At 43.6% G+C, this 27,829-nt stretch overlaps 3 protein-coding genes across 3 annotated transcripts in view; 1 reads left to right on the top strand and 2 right to left on the bottom strand.

Annotated features, from left to right (window-relative positions):
- Positions 1-18,659, bottom strand: part of HCN2 (hyperpolarization activated cyclic nucleotide gated potassium and sodium channel 2) — a 46,198-nt gene extending 27,539 nt beyond the window's left edge. Inside the window, exon 1 of the mRNA XM_060785071.2 lies at positions 18,222-18,659. Coding sequence (XP_060641054.2) covers positions 18,222-18,634 — 413 coding nt within the window. The 5' untranslated portion in view covers positions 18,635-18,659. The remainder of the gene's footprint in view (positions 1-18,221) is intronic.
- On the top strand, positions 18,633-24,425 carry LOC137094835 (high mobility group nucleosome-binding domain-containing protein 5-like; the record flags this gene model as incomplete). Its single annotated transcript, XM_067460734.1, has 3 exons — positions 18,633-18,750; positions 20,941-21,041; positions 24,363-24,425. Coding segments are annotated over exons 1-3 (282 nt in total), but the record flags the coding sequence as incomplete, so codon positions are not given.
- A 1,485-nt stretch (positions 24,426-25,910) lies between these two features.
- Positions 25,911-27,829, bottom strand: part of POLRMT (RNA polymerase mitochondrial) — a 66,897-nt gene continuing 64,978 nt past the window's right edge. The window contains exon 21 of the mRNA XM_060785070.2: positions 25,911-26,283. Coding sequence (XP_060641053.2) covers positions 26,234-26,283 — 50 coding nt within the window. The 3' untranslated portion in view covers positions 25,911-26,233. The remainder of the gene's footprint in view (positions 26,284-27,829) is intronic.

The following is a 27,829-nucleotide window of genomic DNA, read 5'->3' on the forward strand; positions in this document are numbered from 1 at the left end:
TGCAACAGAGGCAGCATGCAGTAGGAGGCTCCCCCCACTCGGCAGCAGCCTCCTCCTTCTCACCGCCTGTGCTACTCCTAGCTTCAGAAGCCTCTTGGGCTCTGTTGACAGCACTGCCAGGCCAGCCTGGCAGCGCCATCAAAGGCGCCCAAAGGGCCTCTGAAGCCGGCAGGAGCACAAGCATCAAGGAGGAGAAGGCTGCCACCAAGTGGGCGGAGCGTCCCTATTTTGCGGATTTTCACTTATTGCGGGGGCTCCTGAAATGGAACCCTGCGATAAGTGAAGAAACACTGTATATGCTTTTACAATGTTTTTACTTCTGTATCTATATTTTAACATTAAGATTGTGCATTTACATGTTGTAAGTTGCCTTGGGCCCGCTTGCAGAAAAAGGTGGGGTACAGATATCTCTAATTAATTAATTAATTAATTAAACCTTATGTCAGAAGAAGAGACTGGCCAAACCAGAATTTCTTGTCTTAGAAAACCCTGTGATATCTATGCAGTCATCTTACGTCAAGAGATGATTTGAAAGTGTGCACGTGTACACACACACACAGACACACCTGACACATTTGAGACAGCAACCACAACTTCTTACTACAATTGAACATTTCAGCATAGGTTTTCTTCATGTCAAACAATTCCCATTTTTTTCTCAGGCACTGACCTTCTCTGGGCACCTGCAAGGTCATAGCAGATACTTGCCAAAACAGTAGCAATGATTCTGCACTGCCACACCATTCAATAGTCTATGTTCCAAGTGATAGCATGTTCGCCTCCCCACAAGTGTGCTCTAAATGATGATTTAAGAGGACCGCCTTGGGTCTCCAGAGGAATGGAAGAAATTTGCATTTCCTTCTGCTCTTCCCCCTGCCTCCACCTTTCTTTTTTACTGGCTTGCTCTCTCGGTAAGAAACTCACAGCTGCCAATGTCAGAACAAGTAGGCACAGAACGGTGTCGTTTTCGCCTTCTGCACCACTCAAATTTAAACACCCCTGCCTCTGTCCTTTCATGGGGCTTAATGCTGTCCTGGAGAGAGTAAAGTGGGCCAAAAATGGGGGGGGGGGGTTACCATGTTTGATACAGGCTGCAATGGCTAGGTTGCCATGGAGATTGTTAATGATGTCACCGCTCCACAGTGATGACCTCAGGGATGCTCCTGGATCCCCTTCCAATTTCCCCTGAGAATATATCTCTGCGGAAAGGGGGGGGGGGGTACAGAAAATAGACTAGCTGGCAGGCAAATTGGACTAGCTGTATAGTCTATATTAATCCAGTTTCATGTTGCTATTAGGTCAGATTGTGTGAGGATAATTCACAAGTGGGATCTGATGTTTAAAAGGTAGCTATGTTAAAGTAAATCACCTCTGAAATTGGAGGCTTCATTCAGCCAACAGCAACAATGATACATTGCCAAGGGGGAATCTGAGAATTTGTCCCTTTTTTAAAAAGGCATTTATACTGCTGGCCCTCGCTGCAGTTTGAAGCCACACATTCAGCAAATAAACTATAATGAATCATTTCAAAGATACATTCCATCTCCTTGGACTTCTGAATTCCAATAACAAGTTTTGCTACCCTCTCCCATGACATCCAACATGTAAGATTTGACCGAAGACTTTCAAGCATTATAAAATGTGTATGCATGTATGTGTGTGTGTGTATATATATATGGTAGCTGACTCAACTGGGCAGATTTGACAGTTGTGCAGCCATCCCTTCTGATAAAATTCGATCCGGTTCCTGGCTCCTGGTCTAGATCCCCATTGAATAGATGGGGAAAACTGAGTCACGCCCATGAGAGATCTGGACTGATGGACTGCAAGCACTTAAAGAGAGTAAACCAGGGATCACCACTGACAGATATTGCTCTCCCCTCCACCCTACATCTCTCTCTCTCTCTCAAAAGGAATGTTAGCCAATACCAACAAATACTTGTTATTCAATCTAATGTCCCAGTGCGCCGGGCCAAAGCAAAAAATAGCCGCCAAAGCTTTTGCTTTGCTAGGGGTCACCAATAATGGCTACGGTTTGTCCTTGGGCTGCTGCAGCCGTCTTTTCCACTCCTCACTCTGTAAACCGACCCTGATGTGCTTCTACAGCAGCTCCTTGGGGGCATTTGGATACAGAACAGTAGAGAATGAGGTGGGATTGATAGCGGAGGGGGGTAGAAAGAAATATATGGTGAGAGATGGGTGATCAGGAAAGGGTGGGTGGAGAAAATTCAGAATAAGCAGAGTGGAAGGAGAGCAGGCAGGCAGATACATGTAAAATGTGAAAAGAGGGGAGGGGAGGAAGGTTGATCTCCAGACCAGTCCTGTAAAATTGTAAGACAAGTAAGACTGACCTAAAATAAGAAGGAAGGAAGGAAGGTTGGTTTAAAATGTTAGTCATGTATTGAAAAAGGGAAAGAGGATTAAGATAGCACATCTCTGTTGGAGTTTGGAAGACTTTCCTAGAAAATCTTACCAAACACTCAGAAATGAGAAGTTTCACAAAAACAGGAGACTTCTGCTATTCCCCAATCTCTGTTGGAAGTCAAACACTTCCAGGAATGTAGTCGAACTCTTCCAGGAATGTAAGATTCAACCAATTCTTATCTTGTCCTACTGATTATTTTCATGTAATTAAGAAGCCAACTATCTTGTGCCTGAATCTCACCAGCAGGAGATTTAGAAATAGTTGAAAGTGAGTGGGGGTTATTATCCAAAGGAAAAAGAAGGCCAAGCAGTTAAGACATGAACTCTGATCTTTAATAAAGCCAATTTCAATACGCTTAGGGAAGTACTGGGTGAGATAGCAGGAGGCATCTAAAGAAACCAGTATAGACACATACCAATAAGATGAGATTTAAAGGAAGCGTGTATAAAAAAAATGGAAGAAGAGGCAACTCATTAAGGGAGAGTACAAAGTAGTACCCAATATTTAAAGGGAGTCTAAAACTAATAAAGCTTGCAAGAGAGATTAATTTTTAAAGGATCTTTTTGGCTATGTTCACAGCAAGCAAGGAAGTGAAGGTCCATTATGTGCAGAAGATAACAAAGTGCTAAGAGATGAGAAAGTGGAAGGGTTCAAAACCATCTTCATCTGTGTCCTTCCAAAATGAGAACAGTTCTCAAACTGATAAAAACAGAGTAAGTGATGCAGTGAAGAATGACACAGGTAAAAAGATGGTATAGAAAACCGAAACAACTATCAATTAGCTGGTTTGAGGTTGACACCACAAAAAGTTTCTGGAACAGACAAACCAAATGGTTCCTCATCATTTTAGAAAGAAGGGATAAATGAGTGCCACAAAGTTGTGTCAATGACAATAGTTGTGACAATCTGTAACCCACTTTGAGTCGTCTTCGGGCTTGAGAAAGGCGGGATAAAAATATCATAAATAAATAAATCTGGTATTACTTAAGATTACTAAATCATATGTTCAGTGAATGCTGTACACATTTTCAGGGAGAGGTAGCTATTACTTCAGAAGATAGCATCAGAATCCAAGATTACCTCAACAGATTAGAAAATTGAGCCAATAGTAACAATATGGACTTCAACATGGAAAAATGTAAGGCTCTCCATTTAAGCAGGAAATATCACCTCCATCAATAAATGATAAGAGAAACCTGGTTTAACAGAATCATGTATCAAAAAGTTGAAAGAGGAACTCTTCCCTAAAGCCCCTTTGTAAACGCTAAAAAGAAATAAGGTACCAAAGAGCCCCACCACCACAACCTAAAACAATACATTGTGGAAAATGGAGGAGAGTTGATTAGGAAATGCCGAATTGACTCTAGTAATGCTATGTCTCCTCACAAGTGAAAGGCAAACAAAAAAAATGAATCTGGCTAGATTTATGAAAAATAAATTTCTTTTAAGGATCGTCAAGAAAGCCGTCATTCGGTGTTGGCTGCAAAGCAGGACGCTTAAAATATAGATTTCGGGAAAATAAAAATAGGATGTCAAAAGAGAACAGGGGCAGGGGAAAGCAGAGGACTCTTGGCTCTCCTTCAAAACAGAGTCTGTCTATCAAAACCCAAGGCAGATCATAAGCTCCCAGATGCACAGATATAGGGGCATTGTTGTTAAGAAGCAAATCCAGGCTTTGATAGAAGCAGTAGCATTACTGCTCCGATAGTGCATGTTTTGACACTGAGGGACAGGGAACAAGGCAAAAGAGCGACAGGTACAGCTCTAAAGGGGAACCTGCATAAGAAAAAATAGCAGCAGCATAAGGAAGGGACAACTACAAAATCTTTGGTGGTTAGCAGAAGATCCAGTCTGCAGCAATCTGCAAATGGGGACTTATGCAAATGCATAAAGCTATAAGGCTAACAATATAGCAAAAGGCAGCTATTTCTTTTCTTTTTTTTAAATAATCTTTATTGTGGAGTTTTCTTTTCATAACATACAAATACAACAGACAAACAGAAATAAATACCATACATCGACAATATAAGGGGAGGGGATGGAATGGGACTGGAGTGGGAATGGGGGTAGGGGGGAATGGAGTGGAAAGGTAGGTAGCGTTGGGAGCATCAGGGGGGTGATACAATCATATCATACAATGGGTTTCATACAGCTAATGAACTTCCTCAAAGGTTCCGCAAGATTATAGAGACAGCTTGCCTTTGTTACTCTTTTTTGGTTTCACTAAACACCTTCTCTGATCTCTAGGGCAATGTTTTTCCTTTGTTTTAAATAGAGTCTTAAAGGGTGCCAGTCAATCCTTCTTTTCATACTAGTATCATTTAGCATGTTCGCTAGTGAGTCCAGTTCCATAAAATCTCTAATTTTTAGCAGCCAGGTGTCGATTGTTGGCAGTTCTTTAGATTTCCACTTACTTGCCAGCACTGGCGGGAGGTCCACATGGAAGTACAAAGAATTCTCCAGACCAAATTAGAATTTAAAGCTGAATGTTGCATCTATTAGACTTCAAATTAGAACCCAACAAAGACATGATATTATTTCACCTATCTGCAGGCGCCAGAACAGTGCTGGCAAAAGGCAGCTATTTCAACCAGTTTGTTGTGACCGAAAGCCAAGGCATTACAAAGGTCTTGTGAGATGAGCTTACAATCTAACTGTTGTAGAATTTTAACCCGGTAAGACTGATTTTATTGTACATATAGTTACTAAATATATTTTAAATTAATAAATAGAAATGGTGCACATTAACACATAACTAGTGTGTGTTGTTACCACAAGCCTACGGATGTCTTCCACTGAGAGCCCACTCAACTGGCAAGGTGAAGAACTGTTTTACTGACTGCTAAGCTTTCTGTCTTGTTGGCAGAGGCGTCTCTTCAAAGCTGGGGAGCAGCTGTTTAATGAAAAGTGACAATTCTCAGCAAACACACCTTGGAGAGTCCACATCAGATTGCCACCCTTCTATTAACGAAGTGAGGGACTCATTCACATAGAAAGCTACTTCTTGGCAACATAACTAAGCAAAAATATCAGTCATGAGATTGAGCTGTAAAGAACCATATAGAAATCTAGGCTCAAATTGCAGGTGCTCCAACTCAAGGGCTTAGAAATGATTGAATCATAGTTTGAAGAGACCTCCAAAGCCATTCAGGCCAACCTCCTTCTACTATTAAGAAAGACACCATCCAAGCCTTCCCAACAGATGGCCACCCAGCCCTGTCTGCTGTGGATAAAATCACACCTACCCTGCCTTAGAGTTACCATGCAAGGTGACTCAGATGAAGATCTGGGAACATGCAGAACACTTAAAGCCCTATAAATGATTCAGTGCTTAAGATTCTGACTCCTCTTATTCTCCCTCTCAAGCATCTTGAAATCTTTTGAGGAGGTGGTGGTTGTCAAACGACAATGAATGCAGAAAGGCATACAATAGATCATGAGGTGGGGTGGGGGGAAATCACACACACCAGCCCCCTGGCCAAAAAGGGCAAGCAGAGCATACATAATGGAGGCATCTTCTAAATATACTTTCTTCCATATAATTCTGGAGGATTTATTCATTTTAAGGGGAGCCAGACTGGTGTAGTCAATGGAGCATTGAACTAGAATTCCAGGAGACCAGAATTCAAATCCTCTTTTTAGCCTTGGAAACCAACTGGTTGGCATGAGGAAGTCAACCCCTTTCAGTGGAGGGGGAAGGCAATAGCAAACAGCCTTTGAATAAATTTTGTCTTAATCTTTTAAAACTGCTTTAAATTGCTAATGTGTTTCATATCTTGAAATGTGCTTAAATTAACTGAACTATCCTCCAAAAGAAAAAAAGAGGAGTGGATGAAGTAACTATCTTCTTCAAAGAGGAGACAGATCACCTTTTACCACAGTCCATGATCATTTATATTTAGAGATTTGTGCTCAAATGGCCACTTGTCTCCAATGAACAGAAACAGGACCATCACCCTCATAGTAGGGGTAGGTATCTCTTCAGCTGGTACTAGACTACAACTCCCATTGTCCTTAAACACTGACCATGACAACTGGGAACAACAGTTTGATTGAGGCCAACCATGCTAGGATGCACCCCCAGATTCTCCAGCACTGATTTATGATCTTTCCCCCGCTCCCTTCTCTACAAAACAATGGATTCTGGTATTAAATGCTTGAGTCAGTGTCAGCACCAAAGACAGCTCCCCAGATCGTAGCTCACGAGGATACTAAAGGCAGTTTAGCTGAAACCTTCATTCTTTCTTGATTTTGATAAGATGCCTAATAACTTCTTTTCAAATGAAAATTTTAACTATTTAAGTGTATATAGATACATACACTTTTCAGCCCTATAAGATGCCCCACAAAGCAGCTCAAAGTAAAATTCAAATGATGCAAATTGAACCCTTTCGCATTTCACTTCTCTAGCTTCATCTCACTTGTTTTCAACAACCCTTTTACCTACAATTAAGTACAATTTATGAGCAGGGTCCTCATTTTAGCAGCAAAACCAACCCAAAATGGGCTGTAATAACTCCAAAAGCAACCAATGTATTGTGACATCAGTTTTTGACGGCTTTCAGAAGTTAAAACAGGAACACAGGATGCTTCTTAACACGGAGATCCCATAATCCTCCACCAGTATAGTCACTGCTCTAAGATTCTGGAGATTCATAAAGCAAAAGATACAGTAACACACCAGAAAATGCAAGTGACCTAATGATACAAAGGCTGCAGATACTGTTTCAATTAGTACCAGTAAAAGTCCATGCTGCCAACAGTGCTTCAGACAACAAGCCATACAAAATTTATAAGCATTAAAATCAATAATTTCCAAGCAGCACAAATGTTCTATCAAGCATAGATGGGACGTTCTTGGGGGCAGGACAGCCAAGTGCAATGGAAATTAAAGCACTTAAATGGAAGTTCTATGACTCTCAAGTCTTTGACCGCATAAGTCCTCTGCAACTCTCTGCCTAAATGCAATCTGGCTTTGCTTTCTTTCAAGCATTCTCTTGCCAGACAGATGGGAGACTTGAATTCTGAGGGGTCTTTTCTAGACCATTTAAAACACTGTTTCATAGAACGGAGACTCTGCTTTGCTAAACTGAACTGGGCTCCAGCTTTTCAGGCCAAAAAACTGTGGCATGGAATTGCGCTAAACTTTGCAAGCTGGGACACTATTATACAGAACGAAGCTGAGCTCCCAGAGTACCACAGTCATGTCATATCTCTCTGACATCCTGTTATGCTATGGGACCACAAGGGTCAGAGTGGCACCCCTTCCTGACATCAGCTTATTTTTAATAGAGTTTAAACAAAAGCTGGCCCATTATCCTCTGCTGCATCCTGGTTACTTGCTCTCGAAGCTCCCTCTCAATTCAAGTAGCCTAAGATAGTTTTTCATTAATCTGTTGGTGACAGCCAAGTGCCCAGCAGTGACACAAAAACCTTAGACCTGCAGTGTGCCTTCAAGTTTCCCCTTAAGAGACCACAAACCCATGCTTAAAAAGCTCTCTCTCTCTCTCCAACGTGCCAAAGGTAAGAGAAACCTGGGAGGAAACTCCTTTCCTGCCTCCCATTTCCCTGCTGATTGAGGTGAGTGTTCTAAAATTAACCAAGGAGCAATAAAAGCCATCGGGCTGAGGGTGAGAGCAGATGAAACATTTTAAACAGAAGGCTGTTTTTTCCACTGCGGGGGCTGGACTTCCACTGAGCTTCACAGTTCTCTCAGCAGATGCACATGCCAAGGGACTGAACACTCTTTTAACTGTCAGCCTGAACCATCCAAATTTTAAAGTTTTGTTTTTCTTTTAAAACACTGTTACATAGGTTTAATTACCGATCTATCTATACATAAAAATCAAAGTATGGCATGTATACATGTATGTTGGTTTTCTCCACAAAAACCTCTACATGTCTTGATTGATCTGGATCAAACTTGGCATACATTCCCTTTATTATCCAATTCACAATAATTGAGGGGTTTCAACTACAAAAACTACACCTTTTGGGCCCAGAGCGGAAGAGAAGAAAGGGAATAAAGCAGATTGGCTGTTGCTAGGTGACATATGTATAAGGAGATGGATGGATGGAAGGAAGAAGAAAAAGAAGGGAGGGGAAAGGTATGACGAAAGGAAAGGAATGCCCTGTGACATAGACCTGGGCAAATATCCCTCTTCTGCTGTCCTAAAAGATGGGGACAGATTTAAGCGAATCCAGAGATTAATTCTAATAAGAGTCAGGGCCCTTCCACACAGCCATATAACCCAGAATATCAAGGCAGAAAATCCCACAATATCTGCTTTGAACTGGGTTACCTGAATCCACACTGCCATATATTCCAGTTCAAAACAGAAAATGTGGGATTTTATTCAGCTTTGTGGAAGGGGCCTCCTTGTTCAGCACCTTTCAAGTGTGGACTACAACTCACAGTACGCTCACTGTCCAAATGATGTGGAGGCCATAAGCTGCTATTTTCTTCGGCTATCCTGTGATGTTAAGAAAAACAGTTAAAACAAATACAACCTGCCCAATGCAAAAAACCCAGCACATATGTCCATACTAAGATGCTGCCTAATAAACAAACACAGACCCAACTGTACCCTCCCAAGAGCAATCTGCAAGCCACATCCTTCCCTCTGCTTCATCTTTCCGCTTTCAATTGGATTTACAGCCGCTAACAAGATACAACTGCTTATCCAGGCTGCTTTCTGGTAATTCCATATTTTGTATTAAAACAGTCAACATTTTATAGGGAGTTTAATTCCTGTAGCTAGATTCCCCTCATCCATTCACCTTTGCATGACATCATCTTGCATGAACAATCCAGGGATGCTTTCTTTCATACTAAAGCATCTCTGGCAGAGTCTTAAAGGGATTTGCACAACAACAGATGCTAAATGATTTTTTAAAAAATGTCCTAAAAGCGGGGGGGGGGGGGGGGGGGCACCCACAAGATGCAGATTCCATTAAGCTGATCATGATTCAAAAGGGGTCAAGCAAAACACTGGATAATAATTCTTCTATGATTTCATAAAAATACTTAAAACATTAAAGAGTCTCTGCATAAATACTGGGTATACTCAGGTATAATACTAGGCTGGAGCAAGTAAGAATTTTGGCTTATCATCAGTGAGCATGTATAAGCATGTTTTGATTGTTCATATCAGGAGGATTGGTTAAATAATTCAAAAGCAAAATTGTTAATTCCTTTACACCCAAATGTAAACTTGGTTCCCTGGCTAGATTTGTTACAGGAGCTATTTAAATTGAAAGCAAACATTCAAGACAGAAGAGAAGACCAAGAAATGACAAGATAAGAGATGCCATGTAGACTGTGGAGCTAGTTTGTTTTTTGCTGCTCCAGAGACTAGTATTAATTCAAATTAGAAGAGACTCCACTTAAACATCAAGAAGAACTAGAGCTAATTGACAGTGGAATGCTCTGCTGCCTTTGTGGTGGAATTTTTTAAACAGAGTGTAGATGGGCATCTTTCAGGAGTGTTTTAGTTGTGCATTTCTGCATAGCAGAGGACTGCAAGTGAAAAACTGCTGTACTTCTATGTTTCTTTGTTGTTCAGCTATGTGATTGACTCCCTCTCTCTATGTCACTTGTGGTATCAATCTTAGCCACACTCAACTGAAACTAAACAGTGGCTGTGACAAAATAGAGTAAAGATGACAAAAACGTTAGGGGAGGCTCTCGGTTGAAATCCACAGAGACTTCAAGCAATTATCACAGCCTCATTTCTGTCCTGGAGACTCAAAATACTGCCTCCTTCAGTGACTTATCATGTCAAGTTAATGCAAGGAGTTACAAGTCAGCAGTGCCTCTGCTGAAAATACAATAGAACACTGGCTATTGGAGTTTTAAGAAAAGATTCATTCCACCTGAGAAATAACAAGAAGATCAGTCAAGGACAACCAACCACAGAACTGCTTATTTTATCTCCCCGATTTGTGCACACTGAGAATAATCTCCCCTAGTTTGGAGGACAATATCACCAAGGAAATAACAGGGACTAGCAACCTGCCCACATGACAACTCAAGGAGAATTCAAGAACACAACTGTCTTGTCCAGCTAAGTCCAACTCATGAATTGTTTTAATTTCTCCAATTAATCACGATGGGACAAAAGAGATAATTGGGTCTCTCCTGTAATTTGCTTTCAGCATTTGCAACTCCAGCCAGAGGTTCCATTTAGCTTGGGAAAATTAGTTTGGGTGGGGAGTTAGAGTTCTTAGGATTTTTGCAACGTGCATGGTTCAGTGACAAGGTGCAAAACAGGAAGTCTCAAAGGAAGCATTAAGGAAAACATCTTCACAGTGATGCTTGGTCAAAAGTGGAATGGAACCACTTGGGCAGGTGGGAGATTCTCCTTTGTTAGATTATGGCATTTGAGACTTCAATGGCAGACACTAGGATTTCTGGCGGCCTTGAGCATCCAAGGTTCAGTCAAGTTGAACTGGTCCATGTAGCACAGCACGTTCAACATGTTGAGTCTCCTGGTATATTTTCAAGTTATATAGAATATAATATATCATATGAGGCACATCCATCTCCAGCGATAAAGAGGCATCCTTCAGATATAAGATCTCAAGAGAAATTTGTTTTCTTACCAAGAAGATATTTTCCTTGAAGGAAGGATGGGATGTGTGTGTGCATTAGAAGCCATCCTCAAAAGTCGGCCAAACTTTGGTGACCCTTATTCCTATGGTAGTAATTTCGCAATTCCAAGTAGAATTGGCCAGGGTTTGCAGCCAAGCAAGATTTGCAACTAAGGAAAGTTCGGAATTGTGTTTCTCCAGCCAGAGTGTGTCTACACAGCATTAGGATATGACTCTCAAGACATCTTGTGCAGTGAAAGGAAAACCAGAAGACTAAAGAGCAGATACATTTCTAAGCAGCCAAAGCAACAAGGAGCAAAATTTCCAAAATTAAAGCCACAACTGAATCACCTTTATGAAGTAACCTGCAAAAGGTTTGAGATGAGATATGGCATAGTGACAGAAGCAGGAAGTCCCAAACCACTTTCCCCAAGAACTGCTATTGCAATTGTCATAACAGCAAAACTAAAACAATTTCAGCCGACAGACCAAGATAAAAATCTCTATCCTTCTAGAGACACACACCAACCCTGCTTTTGCTATGAGCACAAACCTGACGAAATTAATGTGCATATGAGATTACTCTCTTCTACCACCTCTGACCAAAAAACTGGCCGTACAAACTACAATTGCCAAATGTACAGAATTTAGAGATGCAGGGGGAAATATTAAATGGCTCATGTGCTTTGGAATGAAGACAAATGTTTTTGCTCTCCTTGTTATTCTCCCTCCCTTAAAAAAAAACCCCAACTATCATTTAGCAATGCACTATCCCCTTCCTGCACTGTAATACTTGGATTGCTTGGTAAGAGAAGATACATTACGTTATGACTAGAGTCCTCTCCACCCACTCAACCACCCCCATTTATCACCTTTCAAAGACGGAAAGCATTAAAAAAAGCTATCTCCTTGCTTTGAAGGCCAAGTCAAAATGCTCCCTCCCCCGTTGGAAGACTGCACCTCCCAAAAAGGGGAAGAAAAGGAGGGGTTGATTAAGAAACAGAAAAGGGGGGATCAATAATCACATATAAGAGAGAGCATGAGAATGATAGAAGGAGGAGAGAGAAAAAACACTTGATTTTTCAAGATGAGCTCAACGGGAGTCTTCTCTCTGTGCATTTCAAGGTGCCCTTTCAAAGAGGCCTAGCAACATAACGCTACCCTAGGAAAAATCGTTGGGAGGAGGACAGCAGCAGAAGGGTTCTTGATATGCAATTTTTAAAGGGAGCAGAGAGATGAGACATATAGAACTGGGAGTGATCTTCCTCCCCCCACCTTGGCTTTTTTAGCAAATTAAGAAAGAGACATGCAAAACAAGATGTTAAGGGTTCAGCTCTCAAATTCCTGCCTCTGGGAACAATAAAATTACTAGCCTAAAAAGGTTCATCTCCCCAATTCCATCACTGTTCTTAAATATTTCCTAGATGGACATTTAATCTGCCCACCTTCTTCCTCAGGTATGCTTTCCAAAGGAACTCAATCATTCAGAAGTGTTACCTCACTAAACCATACTTTCCCCTCTAAATATCAAGATCCTAGTCCTCACGGTTTTAAATCAAAGATGATTGGAAATCGCCTTGTGCAAAGGAAATGTTTATTAAGTCAAGAATTTCCAGTACCTTCAACGGGAAGTGTCATTCCCATCATCTGCTAACTCGATTCTTTTTTAACTTTTTCATACAAAGATGAGCCATCAAGCTAAGATCCTTTCCTTAAGTATCAAGGTTCTAGTCCTCAAGGATTAGAAGCAAGGGTGGGTTTGAATAGAAATTTCCCCATAAAACTGATTTTTAAATATCTACTTAATCCAGTACAGGTTGAGCAACCCTTGTCTGGAATTCTGAAATCTAGAACCTGAATTTGTCCGCATGCATTGCAGAGATAGCTTCCAAATGGCTATCCAGAATGCAAACGTTTCTCCATGCCCAAATTTGTAAATACTTTTATATAAAATTACCTTCAGGTGATGTGTATACATTATATAGGCATATGAATAATCTATGGATTTAAAGTTTAGACTTGGGTCCCATCTCCAAGACGTCTCGTTATGTGTAAATAAAAGCATTTCAACATTTCTGGAAAATGGAAAACCAAAATACTTCTGGTCCCAAACATTGAGAGACGATGAAAATTGAAACTGGGAAGCTATGTGTGAAAAGATGATGCGGATTTTTCTACTTATCAGGATTCTGGTCCTCATGGCTCTAAACAAAGGGCTGGTTTAAACTAGCAGTAATTCTCTAGAGGCTCCAGCAGAGAAGAATCTGTTGCCATCTTCTGCTATCCGTGATATTTTAAAGTGGAGCACTGGGAATTGAAGCTGGGGCCTTCTATATACAAAGTAGATGCCTTGTCACTGAGCTACAGCCACCTCTCTAGCTGAAAGTATTGCGAATATAGACCCAGAAGTAGAATCTGGTGCTGAACCTATTACCAACATCTGGAGTAATCTAAAAATACTTCAGAGGAAGGAATCACCCTAATAGGCTATTAGAGAATTGTTGCTATGGCTCTAAATCAACACACATCCGACTCCTTCCATGGGGCTTGGGAAAGTTACTTGATTAGACCACTATGCTCCCTCCCATCTAAAACCCTCAATTAACCCCACAGACACCAAAAGTCATAGAAAATTAGCAGGGCAGATTGGGAGTGGACACACATTCCTATAGGCCAGGGACTACACCAGAGTAAGGGAGTGCTGTTACACCATGGGGGAGATCCCCCTTCTCACACCACCATCCAAATCCTCTAAGAGAGAAGTTTAGAATTTAGAGCAGATTCTATGACCCTATACAGATTTTACTCAGAAGCAACTTGAATACTAGATAAATGCATTATTGGAACTAGATGGGCAACCCACCCACCCACCCAATCTACAGCTCTACATTTCTATGCCCCAAGGGAGATACATTTGCCAGGTTCTTCCTGAATTGTTTTGAAGTGGATCCTTCTTGGATTTAACCTACAAGTTTCCAAAGTCATTTGAAACTCCATGCAGACCACCAGAATCACCATCTGCAGGTAACACTGCAACATGACCTCATCCCTCCACACTCCAACAAATCATCCAGGATTACCCTTAACCTGGGATAACATTTGGACTTTGTGGTTTAGACACCCATCATCTCAAGCAGGGCATCACAGGCCAGCACAAGCTAGAGTGTGCCCTATTGTCAAAAGCTGGGGTTTTGTTTAAATAAAAGATCATCCTTTGGGTTTATTTAGGATTACTTGCTCTTCCAGAGCCTCAGTCCCTAAATATCCTTAACTGAAGCTAAGCCTTCTTCATACCTGTATGGGAGGAGACTTATTTCCAAGTAAGAACACCTAGGAAAGCTGCACTACTAAAGGCCTGTCCCAATCAATGTGCCTCACGCCCCCAATGTTGTTGTCTTCTGTTACAAATTACTCTCAAAAACAGAGTTTAAAAATCACTGGAGCTTTCCTTGTAACCCTCTTTTCTTCTGCACCACAATGTCGGATTTTTATTAACACCGACACATTTGCCTCCTTGCTACACACTCCAAGCAACTCTTTGCAGAGCTGTGTAAATATAGACCTGTAATAAGTGAAGTCACAGTATGGCAGGTGTCAGGCAGAAGGTGAGTGGGGATTTGCTAGGAAATATCTATGTCTTCAGAAGCTGGCTGCAGTTAATGGACTCTAATCATCCTTAAACAGCAAGTGAAAAGAGCCATTTATATCAAGTAGCCCTAAGCTTGTATGGGTCTTCTCTTAGCCCTTAAGCTCCTGTGTTTGCATAATACACATTTTGTGTCATTCTAGGGAGCTGGAAAATGGCATGGTCTAACAGGGCATTTGCAAAATATAATCGCTTGGTTGCATTTCTGATTCAAAGTAACTCAGGAACCCATTTTTATGTGGCTAGCACAGCTTTTGAGCTATGCAATGAGTTTTGTAAACCTTGCTCTTAAATCACTATAGGGTTATCTTGAGGGTATAGATCATTCTCTCTGCCAACTCCTCCAAGGTTTTTTCTTTTGTCGTGTCAGGAGCGACTTGAGAAACTGCAAGTCGCTTCTGGTGTGAGAGAATTGGCCGTCTGCAAGGACGTTGCCCAGGGGACGCCCGGATGAATTGATGTTTTTATCATCCTTGTGGGAGGCTTCTCTCATGTCCCTGCATGAGGAGCTGGAGCTGATAGAGAGAGCTCATCCGCCTCTCCCTGGATTCGAACCTGCGACCTGTTGGTTTTCAGTCCTGCCAGCACAGGGGTTTAACCCACTGCACCACCGGGGGCTTCTCCTCCAAGGTAATTACTTCAGATTGATACGCCAGATTGTTTTAGGATATTACCCTTTGTCAGAAACTGGGGTAACGTGATTCAAGATTTCTTTTAACCTTTCTCTGCTAAGAGTTTGACATTTCTTTCAACCATGCTGGCTTTCCTCTTACCCCAAAACACAGAAGAGTCTGAAGATACACAGCTCTCGGTCAATACAGTATCCAAAAAAACAAAAACAAAACCCTGTGCCAGGTTAGTCACCTTGGATTGCTTTGTTTCCTTTCCACATGAGAAATATATTGGTTTATCTGAAATCAATGTTAGGAAGGGTCTGGCAGACATATATCCCTTTTTCTTTCTTTGCCCTGAGGTAGTTTCCACCAAATCTTCTGTCTCACTTGAAATTACCTTACGGCTAGCTACAAATTTGCCACTAGCATGAAAGGATGATGATGATAACAATAATACAAGGGCAGTTACTCCCAATCTTCTTTTTCTTTCTTTCCTCCAGATTCAGCAGAGATGAAATTCCTGATCCTTCAATGAGAATTATCAGTGCACACTGCCATCCAACACTACTCGTGGGTGGCTACCCCGGTGGCGCAGTGGGTTAAATCCCTGTGCCGGCAGGACTGAAGACCAACAGGTCGCAGGTTTGAATCCGGGGAGAGGCGGATGAGCTCCCTCTATCAACTCCAGCTCCTCATGAGGGGACATGAGAGAAGCCTCCCACAAGGATGATAAAACATCGAATCATTCGGGCATCCCCTGGGCAATGTCCTTGCAGACGGCCAATTCTCTCATACCAGAAGCGATTTGCAGTTTCTCAAGTCGCTCCTAACACGATAAAAAAAACCAAACCCGGATATTTCTCTCTTTCCCACATTTCAATGGAAAGGGAGATTAGAGGACAATTGCTGAACACTTGCTTATATTGTTCTTATCCCAAGGTAATTGTTTCTTATCCCTACCCCAAGGTAACTGTCCCTTGTCCCTATCCCATGGTAATTGTTCCTTGTCCCTATCCCAAAGTATTTGCTCCTTGTCCCTATCCCAAGGTGTCTCGCTAACTGCTTCCGATTTCTCTCCTACAGAAACTTTCAGGATGAGAAGAGCCTTCTGTCTCTTCTGAATTTACTCTAAAGCTGCCTCTTTCTTACTTTGTGGTGTTCCTTCAACTTATGGTGACCCCATAAAACAAACTTATCACAGAGTTTTCTTGGGCAAGTTGTCCAAGGAAAGTACCTCTTCCATCACATTCATATCTTTCATGACTCTGAAGGCACGCTCTCCGATCCCATTTCCCTGAATTCTTGTAGAATACCAACACAACAAAGCTTTGCCACTACCAGAGGTTATTTCCCCAAGATAAAGACATCCAATCTTTGCAGAGTGACAAATACAAACTAACCGGAGGCAATCCCTCAGAGGCAATGCCCCCAAACTCCTAGTTCCTCAATGGAGCCACCACTCCATTGAGGAAATGCCCAGTTTCCTCACTATCTGAGGGACATTTCCCCAAGGAAGAGTAACTTCCATGTGGTAAAATGTCCAGAGGCAATTCTACTGAGGTAAACACCCCAGAGGTAATTTAACTTCACAGAGGTAGAATGTCCAGAGGGAATCCCCCTGAGATAATTTAACTTCCCAGAGATAATTCTCCTAAGGTAAATTTCCCAGAGGTAATTCCTCTGAGGTAAATGTTCCAAGGTAACTCAACTTTTGTGAGGTAAATGTCCCAGAGGTAATTGAACTTCCCTGAGGTAAAATGTCTTGAGGTAAATTTCCCTCAGGTAAATTCCCCAGGTTAATTTGACTTTCCAAAGGCAATTCTTCTGAGATAAATTTAACTTCTCTGAGGTAAATTGTTGTGAGGTAAATCTCTCTCAGGTAAAATGTCCAGAGGCAATTTTGACTTCCCTGTGGTAAACTGTCCTGGGGTAATTCTCCTGAGGTAAACTTGGGGCAATTTGACATTCCACGGGGGAACTTAACTGAGGTAATGTAATTCTCCTGATGTAAAATGTCATGAGGCAAATTGTTCTGAGGTAAACTTAACTGAAGTAATTTGCCTTTCCAGAGGTAATTGTCCTGAGGTAATTTAACTTCCATGAGGTAATTCTCCTGAGGTAAATCTCTCCTACATAAAATGTCCCAGTGCAATTTGACTTCCCTGAGGTAATTCTCCTGAGGTAAATTTCCCTGAGGTGAATTGTCTTGAGGTAAATTTCCCCGGAGGTGAATTGCCCTGAGGTAAATGTCATGGAGGTGAATTGTTCTGAGATGAATTTCTCTGAGGTAAATTAACTTCCCTGAGATGAACTGTCCCAAGGTAGATTTCCCTGAGGTAAATGTCATGGAGGTAATTCTCCTACAGTAAATTGTCCTGGGTAAATTTTGCAGCGGTGAATTCTCCTGATGTAAATTTTGCAGAGGTGAATATCACTGAGGTAATTCTCCTGAGGCGAATTTCCCTGAGGTAATTCAACTTCCCTGAGATGAATTATCCTGAGGAAAATTTCCCTGAGGTAACTGGCCTGAGGTAAACTGTCTGGAAGTAAATTTTCCTGAGGTGAACTTCCCTGAGGTAATTTACCTTCCCTGAGGTGAATTCTCCCGAGGTAAATTTCTCTGAGGTGAATTGTGCTGAGGTAAATGTCATGGGGGTAAATTCTCCCGAGGTAAATTTCCCTGACATAAACTTCCCTGAGGTGAATTGTTCCGAGGTAAATGTCCCTGAGGTGAATTGTCCCAAGGTGATTTTCCCTGAAGTAATTTGACTTGCCAGAGGGAATTCTCCTGAGGTGAAATGTCTCCCAGGTAAAATGTCCCGGGGCCATTTGACTTCTGTCCCTGAGGTAATTTAATTTCCCCAGCGAGGGGAATCTCGCTGGGGCGAACGTGACTCCGCGAGCCAGGCCTCCCTCCCTTCCCTCCCTCGCTCCGCTTCCTCGCCTGAAGTCGCTGTAGGGGTGGATGATCCAGGCGCCGGCGGACTTGACGCGCTCCTGCTCGCGCTCGACGGCCTTCTGGGAGCCGAACATCCGCAGCGAGAACTTGTTGACGCCGGGCTGGAGCATGGCGCTGAACTGGCGCTGCATGAAGGTGGGCCCCTGGTTGGTGCCGCTTCCGCGGGGCTCGCCACCCTCCTCGCAGGCCCCGGGCCCGGCATCCTCGCCCGCCTTCGGGGACGAGCCCGAGCCCCCGCCGCCCCCTCCGTCGCAGGAGAAGGAGACCTTGGGGGGCGCAGGCTCGGCTCCCCCGCCGCCCCGCCGGCACTCGCCGTTCGGGGAGCCGCCTTTCCCGGCCCGCGAACCCATCGTGCTGTCCTCCACCGCGACGCCGCCGCGACTGCCGCCCGCCCGCATGCCGGAGAGGCCAGGCGCGCCAGGCCCCGCCCACTCCCCCGCGCACGCGCACTCCGCGCCCGGCGCGCCCGGCTCCTGCGGCAGCCGCTCTGGAGAGGAAGGGGGAAAGGGGCGGGGCCTCCGGGGAAAGGGGCGGGGCCAAGGAAGGCGGGAAAGAAAAGGGAAGGTCAAAAGGGGGAGGCTGAGGAGGAGAGGAAATGAGGAGAAGGAAGTGGGGAGGAAGGTCAAGAGAGAAGGGAAAAAGAGAGGACAAGGAAAGTCAAGAAGGCATTGCAGGAGGAAGAACAAGAGGATGAGAGAGGAAAGGTCAAAAGGGAAGGACAAGGGAGAGGGAAGAAGGAAATGAGTAAGGAGAGAGAGAAAAGGGAAGAAAAGGAAGTGGGAAGAAAGGTCAAAAGAGAAGGAGAAGACAAGAGGACGGGAGAAGGAAAGGGAAGAAGGAAATGAGAAAGAGAATGGGAAAAGAAGGGCACAAGGAGGAAAAGGAAGTGAGAAGGAAGGTCAAAAGAAAAGAAGACAAGAGGATGGGAGAAGGAAAGGGAAGAAGGAAATGAGAAAGAGGAAAGGAAAGAAAGGAAGGGCACACAGAGGAAAAGGAAGTGAGAAGGAAGGTCAGAAGAAAAGAAGACAAGAGGATGGGAGAAGGAAAGGAAAGAAGGAAATGAGAAAGAGGAAAGGAAAGAAAGGAAGGGCACACAGAGGAAAAGGAAGTGAGAAGGAAGGTCAAAAGAAAAGAAGACGAGGATGGGAGAAGGAAAGGGAAGAAGGAAATGAGAAAGAGGAAAGGAAAGAAAGGAAGGGCACACAGAGGAAAAGGAAGTGAGAAGGAAGGTCAAAAGAAAAGAAGACAAGAGGATGGAAGAAGGAAATGAGAAAGGGAAGAGAAGGGCACAGGGAGGAAAAGGAAGATGGAAGGAAGGTTAAAAGAGAGACAAGGAAAGGGAAGATGAGGGAGGTAGGAAGAAGGGAAAGACAAGCAGGAAATGAGAGGGGAAGGACATGAATGTGAAGAAAGGACACTGGAAGAAAAAGAAGTGGGGAGGAAGGTCAAGAGAAAAGGAAAAGACAAGGGGAGGGGAAGAGGAAATGAGGGAGGAAAAACAGGAAGATGAGGGTATGAAGATCAAAAGAGAGGGAAGAAGGGAAGAAAAAAGAAAGAAAGATGGAACAAGGAATGGGAGAAGGAAATTAAGAAGGAGGGGGACAGGAAGAAAAGGAAGTGAGAAGGAAGGTCAAAAGAGGGAAGGACAATGGAAGGGAAGAAGGGATAAAAAAGAACTAAAAGAGGGGAAGGGAAGGAAACGAAGGAGGCAGGAAGAAGGAAAGGAAAAAGAAGAGAGAAATGAGGAAGGAAAAGAGGGAGAAAAGGGAAGGAAGGTCAAAAGAGAGGGAAGGGGAGAAGGAGATGGGGAGAAGAAAGAGGGAGAAAAGGGAAGGGCACAGGAAGAAAAGTAAGTGGGGAGGAAGGTCAAGAGGGAGGGGAATAAGGACATGAGAAAGAAGATAGAGAAAAGGGAAGGAAGGGCACAGGGAGGAAAAAGAAGTGGGAAGGAAGGTCAAAACAAGGAAAGTGAAGATGAGAAAGGGAGGAAGAAGGGAAAGACAAGCAGGAAATGAGGAAGAAGGCGTTATAAAAGTAAAGGAGATTAATGGGGAGAAAGGGCACGGGAAGAAAAGAAAGTGGGAAGGTCAAGAGAGAAGACAAAAGGAGGGAGAGAAGGAAATGAGGGAGAAAGAACAGGAGGGTGAGGGAGGGAAGGGTAAGGATAAGGGAAGAAGAAGAGGAAGGAAGAAGTTAAGGGCGATGAGGGAAGTTAAGGGCACATGAAGAAGAGGAAGTGGGGAGGAAGGTCAAAAGGAAGAGGAGAGGGGAAGGGGAGAAGGAAATGAAAAGAAAGTGGGAAGGAAGGTCAAAAGGGAGGGAGAGATTGAGAGAAGGGAGGGAGGAGGAAATGTGGGAGGAAGAAGAAAAGGACGAGGAAAGGGAAGGAGGAGGAAGAGGACAATGAAGGAAGGAATAGCACATGAATCAAAGGAAGTGGGAAGGAAGGTGAAGAAAGAAGGAGAAGATAGGAGGGGAGAAGGAAATGAGGGAGGAAGAACAGGAGGATGAGGGAAGGAAGTTAAAAAGAGAGAGAAGTGGGAAGGAAAAAGAAGAGAGCTCAAGGAAAGGAAGGAAATGAGGGAGGAAGGGCACAGGAAAAAAGAAGTGGGAATGAAGGTCAAGAGAAAGAAAAGGACAAGGGAAGGGAAGAAGGAAAAAGGGGTAAAAAAAATAAAAGAATGCAAGGAGATGGAAGAAGGAGATGAGGGAGGAAGAAGGGAAGGAAAAAGAAAGGACAAGGAAGAAAGAAACGAAGGAAAAGGGAGAAAAGGAAAGGAAGGTCAAAAGAAAGGGAAGGACAAGGGATGGGGAGAAGGAGAGGAGGGAGGAAGCAGGGAAGGGAAAAGAAAGAAGAGGGAAAAGGAAGAAAATGAGGGAGGAAGAAAAGGGAAGAAAGGGCACAGGAAGAAAAGGAAGTGGGAAGGAAGGTCAAAAGAGAGGCAAGGTTAAAGAAGGGGAAGAAGGAAATGAGGGAGGAGCGAAAGATTAATGGAAGGAAGGAGGTTAGGAAGGGCACTGGAAGGCCAAAAGAGGTAAAGGAAGGGAAGATGGATGAACGAAAGAAGATGTAATCAAAAGGAGGGAAAGTGGGATGATGGGCAAAAGGAAGGCCTAAAGAAGAGGAGGAAAAGTTCAGATGAGAATGAGAGAAGAGCGGAAGGGAGAAAATTATAGAGGATTTCAGTGGGGAGGGAAAGCATGGCAGTCAAAAAGGGTCTCTAACTGCATGAATTCTACAGTGTAGATGCACGCAATGACTGCTCAAGCAGTGGCCCATTATCTTCAGCAGCTATTCATAAGTGCATTCAACCCGCTGGATCCCTCCAGTGGCAAATGAAATGCTTTCTCAGTCTCCCTAATTTAGACTGCCGGCCAGCCTTGAGGAGAGATGGCATGCGGAAATGGTATTAATGTCAAAGCCCATTTAGACTCTGGTCCCGAGATGCAGCTCGGCCTGATTTGAAATGCAGATAGGCAACCCTTCCTTTGGAAATGTGGATAATCATCTCAAACGTTTTCCTTCTGGGAAAGCATCCGCTTACATTATGGTTTAGTGCTTAGGTTTCGCTTTAACGAAGCAAGACTATTATAAAGGAACCCAAAGAGGCCGTCTGTGGTTTGTCTTGGGGTTCAAAATCCCGTTTTACAGATAGCATCATTGTGATTTTTCAAAAATGTGAAGAAATAAAGAAACGGGAGGGAAGGCAAAGGATGGAGGGATGTAAGGGATGGAGAAAGAAAGAGAGAGAAGGGGGCATATGAGGACAATGGAAGGAAGGACGGAAAGAAAGAGCCACAAAGAGAGCCTGCCACAGCTTTGCCACAGAAGCATTGCAAAGTAGGCCTTCTTGGAGCTGCAGAAAGGAGAAAGTAGGCAAGGAAGGGGAGAAGAAAGGAAAGAGAAAATGATAGGAAAGAATGGAAATGAGGGAGGGAGAAATGAAAGAAATGGGAAAGAAGAGAAAGCCGGTAGGCCACCTTAGAGCTTGAGAACGGAGGCAAGGAAGGGAAGAAGGAAGGCAAAACAAAAATGATAGGAAAGAAAGGAAACAAGGGAAGGACACAAAAGAAAAAGAACGGAAAGGAAGGGAGAGAAAGGAGGTAGGACATCTTAGAGCTGGAGAAAGGATAAAGCAGGCAGGGATGGGAAGAAATGAGAAAAATGATAGGAAAGAAAAGAGAGAGGGAGATGGAAGAAAGAAAAAGGAAGAAAGAGAATGCAGGGAGGCCACCTTAGAGCTGGAGAAAGGAAGCAAGGAAGAAAAGAAGGAAGGCAAAACAAAAACGATAGGAAAGAAAGGAAACAAGGGAAGGACACAAAAGAAAAAAACAGAAGGGAAGGGAGAGAAAGGAGGTAGGGCATCTTAGAGCTGGAGAAAGGAAAAAGCAGGCAGGGATGGGAAGAAGAAATGAAAGAGAAAAATGATAGGACAGAAAAGAGGGAGAGATAGAAGAAAGAAAAAGGAAGAAAGAGAACGCAGGGAGGCCACCTTAGAGCTGGAGAAAGGAGGCAAGGGAAGAAGGAAGAAAAGAGAAAAATGACAGGAAAGAAAGGAAAGGGGGGAGTAAAATGGAAGAAAAAGGATGGAAGAGAAAGGTAGGCCATCTTAGAGCTGGAGAAAGGAGAAAGTACGCAAGGAAGTTAAGAAGAAAAGACAAAATGATAGGAAAGAGAGGGAAATGAAAGAAAAAGAAGGGAAGAGAAAGGAGGTAGGCCATCTTAGAGCTGGAGAAAGGAGAAAGTAGGCAAGGAAGGGAAGGAGGGAGGGAAGAAAGGGGAAAGGACAGAAAAGAGGAGAAGGGAGGGAGAGAGAAGAAAGATAAGGGAGGGCAGGAAAAAAGAGGAAGGAGGTAGGCCATTTCAGAGCTGGAGAAAGGAGAAAGCAGGCAGGCAGTGGTTCCAAGGACACCCTGGCAACGTCTCGGATCGATGCTAGTAGACAATATAGAAGTATTGTCCAGAGAACACATTAAGTCGGAAAGAGACCCAAGGTGATGTGCCCTATGGCACCTCCCTCCCCATCATCCCCAAGCAAGGTAGAGTATGAGTTTTCTAAAACTTGTTTTCACCTGAAGTGTCAATCCTGCGGGTAAAATTTCCAACAGTGACGCTAGGACAGAAGCTTTTCTTAATCTGGGATTCCTTTGTGAAGAACAGAATACAACAAGGAGCTTTGAGAGTGGAAAAAAAGCCTCCCCATGCGGAGGCGATCTACTCTCTTTTGAGGGGGATTATTATTTGTTGCAACACCACTGCATCATCATCATCATCATCTCTGAAAATCTCAGTCATTAAACAGGCCCAGAATATCAGGCTGCCTCCTGTTTCCCACCTTCACTGTTAAAGTTCAGCATAACAGAAACTTTTTAACTATTTCAGTGGCTCCCAACTTTTTTTTAACCAGGGACCGCTTTGATTTTTTTGTTGTGAGCAGGGACCACAAGGTTCAAAAATAATAAACTGTGTTAATCTAAAAATAAACTTTAATCAAAACTTTTAACATATTCGTCAAACTAAAAAAGTAACATGAATTAAGAGTACTATTATAAAAAGGAAAATTTTAATAGAAAATTAAATTTGGTTTGCATCCATATGTTTTTGAGCTTGCATCTTCTTTACAAGTTGGGTAATCCTCTGGCTAATATCATTGCTCAAGAGAGAAGGGAGAAAGGAAGGGGGGGGGAGGAAGGACCAAGAAGGGAGGGAGAGAAGCATGGAGAGAGGGAAGAAAGGGAGGGAGGGAGGAAGGAGGGAGAGGAGGAAGGAAGAAAAGAAGGAAGGAGGGAAGAAAGGGATGGGACTGAGGAATGAAGGGAGGGAGAAGGAAAGAAGCAAAGGAGGAAGAAAGGAGGGAAGAAGCAAGGAAGGAAGAAAGGGAGGGACGGGATGGAGGGAGGCAGAAGAGGAAGGGAAAGAAGGAAAGTAGCAAGGAAGGAGGGAGAGGAAGAAAAAAGGGAGGAAGGAATGAGACTGAGGGAGAGAGAGAGGAAGGGAAGGAAGGAAAGCAAGGGAGGAAGGAGGAAGAGAAGGAAGAAGGAAAAAAGGAGGGAAGAAGATAAGCAAGGAAGGAAGGGATGAGACTGAGGGAGGGAAGAAGGGAGAGAGGAAGAGAAAGAAAGAAGGAAGGGAGGAAGGAGGGAGAGGAGGAAGAAAAGAAGGAAGAAGGGAAGCAAGGAGAGAGGCAAGGAAGATGGAGGGAGGAAGGGATGGGACTGAGGGAGGGAGAGAGAGGGGAAGAAGGAGGAAGGAAACAAGGAAGGAGGGAAACAGGGAGGGCGGAAGGAAGGAAGAGGGAAGAATGGATGGTAACTAGGGGTGAAAAGAGGGAGAGCGAGAGAGGGAAGGAGGAAGGAAAGAAGCAGGGAAGGAAGGAAGAAAAGAAGGAAGCAAGGAGAGAGAGAAGGTTGTAGAAGGGAGGATGGGGCCAAGGAAGGAAGGGGAGGGAGAGAATGAAGGCAGCAAGAAGGGCTGGAGAAAGGGAGTGAAGGAAGGCATGGAGGGTGAGAAGAAAATGAGGGAGGGTAGGAAGGAAAGAAAGTAAGGAGGGAGGGAAGCAGGCTGCGCCTCAGGCTCCCTCGGCCGACCTTTTCCATCTCCGATATTTTGCGTAGGAGGCATGCTGTGAGTTTAGGAAGAAGGGGCAGGCTCCGTGCAAAGGGCTCCTCCTTTTCCTCCTTTTTTCCTCTGCTCCTCCTTCGTGCTCTTTCCCCTTCCCACCTTTCCTGGCACAGAGTTGCTGTTGGCTTTGATCTAAAAGTCAGCCATGGCAAACCAGGATACTTTTTGCTTTGTGAACACAGGTTGCATAGACACTGAAATTGAACTGTTCTGGCTCAGTGCGATGGCATCCTGGGAGTTGTATTTTACAAGGTCTTTGCTTCGCGGACCATATTTTAGTTCTCGTGGTTCGTGGACCACAGATTGGGAACGACCGATCTATTTGATCTTTAGGATTTTTTTCCCCTCAGGGATTGCCTTCAGCAGCCTCAGGGGATTCTATTTCAAGAGGAGAAAAGTTATGTGTGCATGTATATATATATACAAACACACACACACAGAGTAGAGTCTCGTTTATCCGACCAACCTTCGCTTATCCGACATTCTGTCTTATCTGATGCTCTAATCCAACGCCCCCCTTTTCCTCCAGCATTTCTCCTTCAGTTAAAGGAGCGCTCACCAACTCTCTCTCTCCATTCCCAATAAGTGAAAAGGCAAGACAAGGAGGAGGGAGAAAAGAGGCAGGACCGGAAGCAGAAGAATCCTCCCTCCTTCCCTCTGTGATTTCCACGCTCCTCTTCTGCATTTGGTCACTTCTTGCTGGGCCGCTCTAGCCCCTTGACTTAACCCTTTGACTCCCTGTTGTTAGTATTCTAGGTATCTAGCGCCATGTTGGATGGGTAACATTAGGAGACTCTGTATTATCCGACATTTTCGTTTATCTGATGTTCTGACAGCCCGTTTGTGTTGGATAAGCGAGACTCTACTGTATACACACACACACAGAGGCAATCCCCAAGTTATAAACATCCGACTTACAAACAACTCCTAGTTAAGAATGGGGCTGAGACAACAGGAAATGTGATAAATCTTCCTCTCGGAAGGGAAATCCACTCGTCGAAGAGTTATTATCATTCCCCAAAATAGGTAGACACAAAGGCATGGGCCAGATCTCAAACCATTCATGTTTTATTTACAGTCGCTGGCAGGGGCTCTTGAATGCACGGCGAACCAACTCCGGCCCAAAACACAATCACAGAAGTGAGTCTGCAGCCTTCAGGATTTTGCTGGACTACAACTCCCGTCAACTTTCCAAATGGGAGGCTGCAAATGGTGTTTTTGCTGTCCAGAATCTGGCCCCAAGTAAATGGGGAAAGAGGGGAAGTTCAATGAGGTGAGGACTGCCATTTACTTCCACCCCATCCCCATTCGATTAAAGGAAGGAAGCGCCATCCTGTTTGATTGAAGCCAAGTCTGAGGCATACCCTCTCCAAGGTCAGCTGAAGAAGTAGGTAGATTCCTTCACCTTCTCTAGATCGAAGTCACCTGGAAATGCAAGAAAGGATGTTGGGATGGGATGCTTGGTTTCAAACACTGCTCCCTTCTGGGTAAGGTACTTTTAAAGGTTGGCAGGGAGCGTTGCCATTAGCACCACATCATTTTGAAAGATTGTTTAAATCAGGTTGCCTCGGAACATTCTACCTGTGACAACAATTGTCGTGGCTTGGTTCTTGCCTGTGGGGCTGGACTGAATGGCCCTTGGGGTGCCCCTCCAGCTCTATGTTCTCTGTATTTCAATATATATATTTATACAGGGTTTTTAATATGTATCTTTTATAGAAATATATATATTTATCAAAATATTTATATACACATAATAAAAGTGAATATACGTATGTATAAATAATTTTATAGCGATAGATATTCAGTACAATGCCCCACACTTCCCTCAGCAATTTAAGAAAGCAAAAAGCCAGTTGCGGACAATGCATAAAATTCACCCTCCACAAAATTAAATGCTGCACCGAACGCCTAAGCATTCAGAATATAATTGAGCCAACCTTTAAAAATATGTCCTTTTTGGAGCCCTGTTGTTGTGTTTGTAAAGTCCTTAGAAAGCAACTGAAACTAAACCGGGCAACCAGCCATGGTGAACCTCAGGAGGGCCGTGTTTGAGTGCTGGGATGTGAATAAGAACAGTGGGGAAGAGAGGGCAGGAGGGCCGATGCTGCCTTTCAAGCCCTTTGGAGGTCTGCTCCTATCCTCTATGGTGGCAAATCCTATCACAAGGGGGGGAGCTTTGATACCGCTTAACGTCCAGGTGTGGTTTGACAATACTGCAAACACCTTTGGAGGGTGATGGAGGAGCTGGATGAGGCATCTTAGTTGCCATCTCTGGCCCGCTTTCCAACTTGTCAATAAATAACCTTCTGTATAATATAGTAACCATGACATGAGAGAACCTTGAGCATCTTGATTGCCATCTCTGGCCCACTTTCTAACTTGTCAATAGCCTTCTTTTGCAATAAGTCTATGCACATAATAAAAGTGAAAATATGTATGTGTGTGTGTGTGGCTGGGGTGTCCGCTTACACAAGCAAGCTCCTGCCTCCAAAACAGCTATAGCTCCCACTACTCAGGAGACACCAATGGCCCTCCCTCCAATGGCATTGCAGGTTATATTGAGTGCCATGAACATGTCCAAGAGCCCTGCCAATGTCCTTCACCAACACCATACTGCCCACCACCCAATTGAAGGCTTCCATAGGGGGACAATTTCATTCTAGATATTATGTGTTTCCATCACCACAGACATCTTAGCGTTTCTTACTCTCTCCATTGATGTGGAATTTGAATGACCCCAACTACTGACTCTTGCATAACACTTTTCTTTTCTATGGCACACAGCAAACAGAGAAATTGATCAGCAACAGAACATACTAGAGAGGTTTGGGGAAAATTCACCATGATTTATAGGAGTTTTAGGTCCTGGGATGTATAGTTCACCTGAAATCTAAGAGCACTCTGAACTCCACCAACAATGGACCTGGAACTAACTTGGCACACACAACCCCCATGACCAACAAAACAC

Source organism: Anolis sagrei, chromosome X (assembly GCF_037176765.1).
Source record: "Anolis sagrei isolate rAnoSag1 chromosome X, rAnoSag1.mat, whole genome shotgun sequence".
Taxonomy (NCBI): Eukaryota; Metazoa; Chordata; class Lepidosauria; order Squamata; family Dactyloidae; genus Anolis; species Anolis sagrei.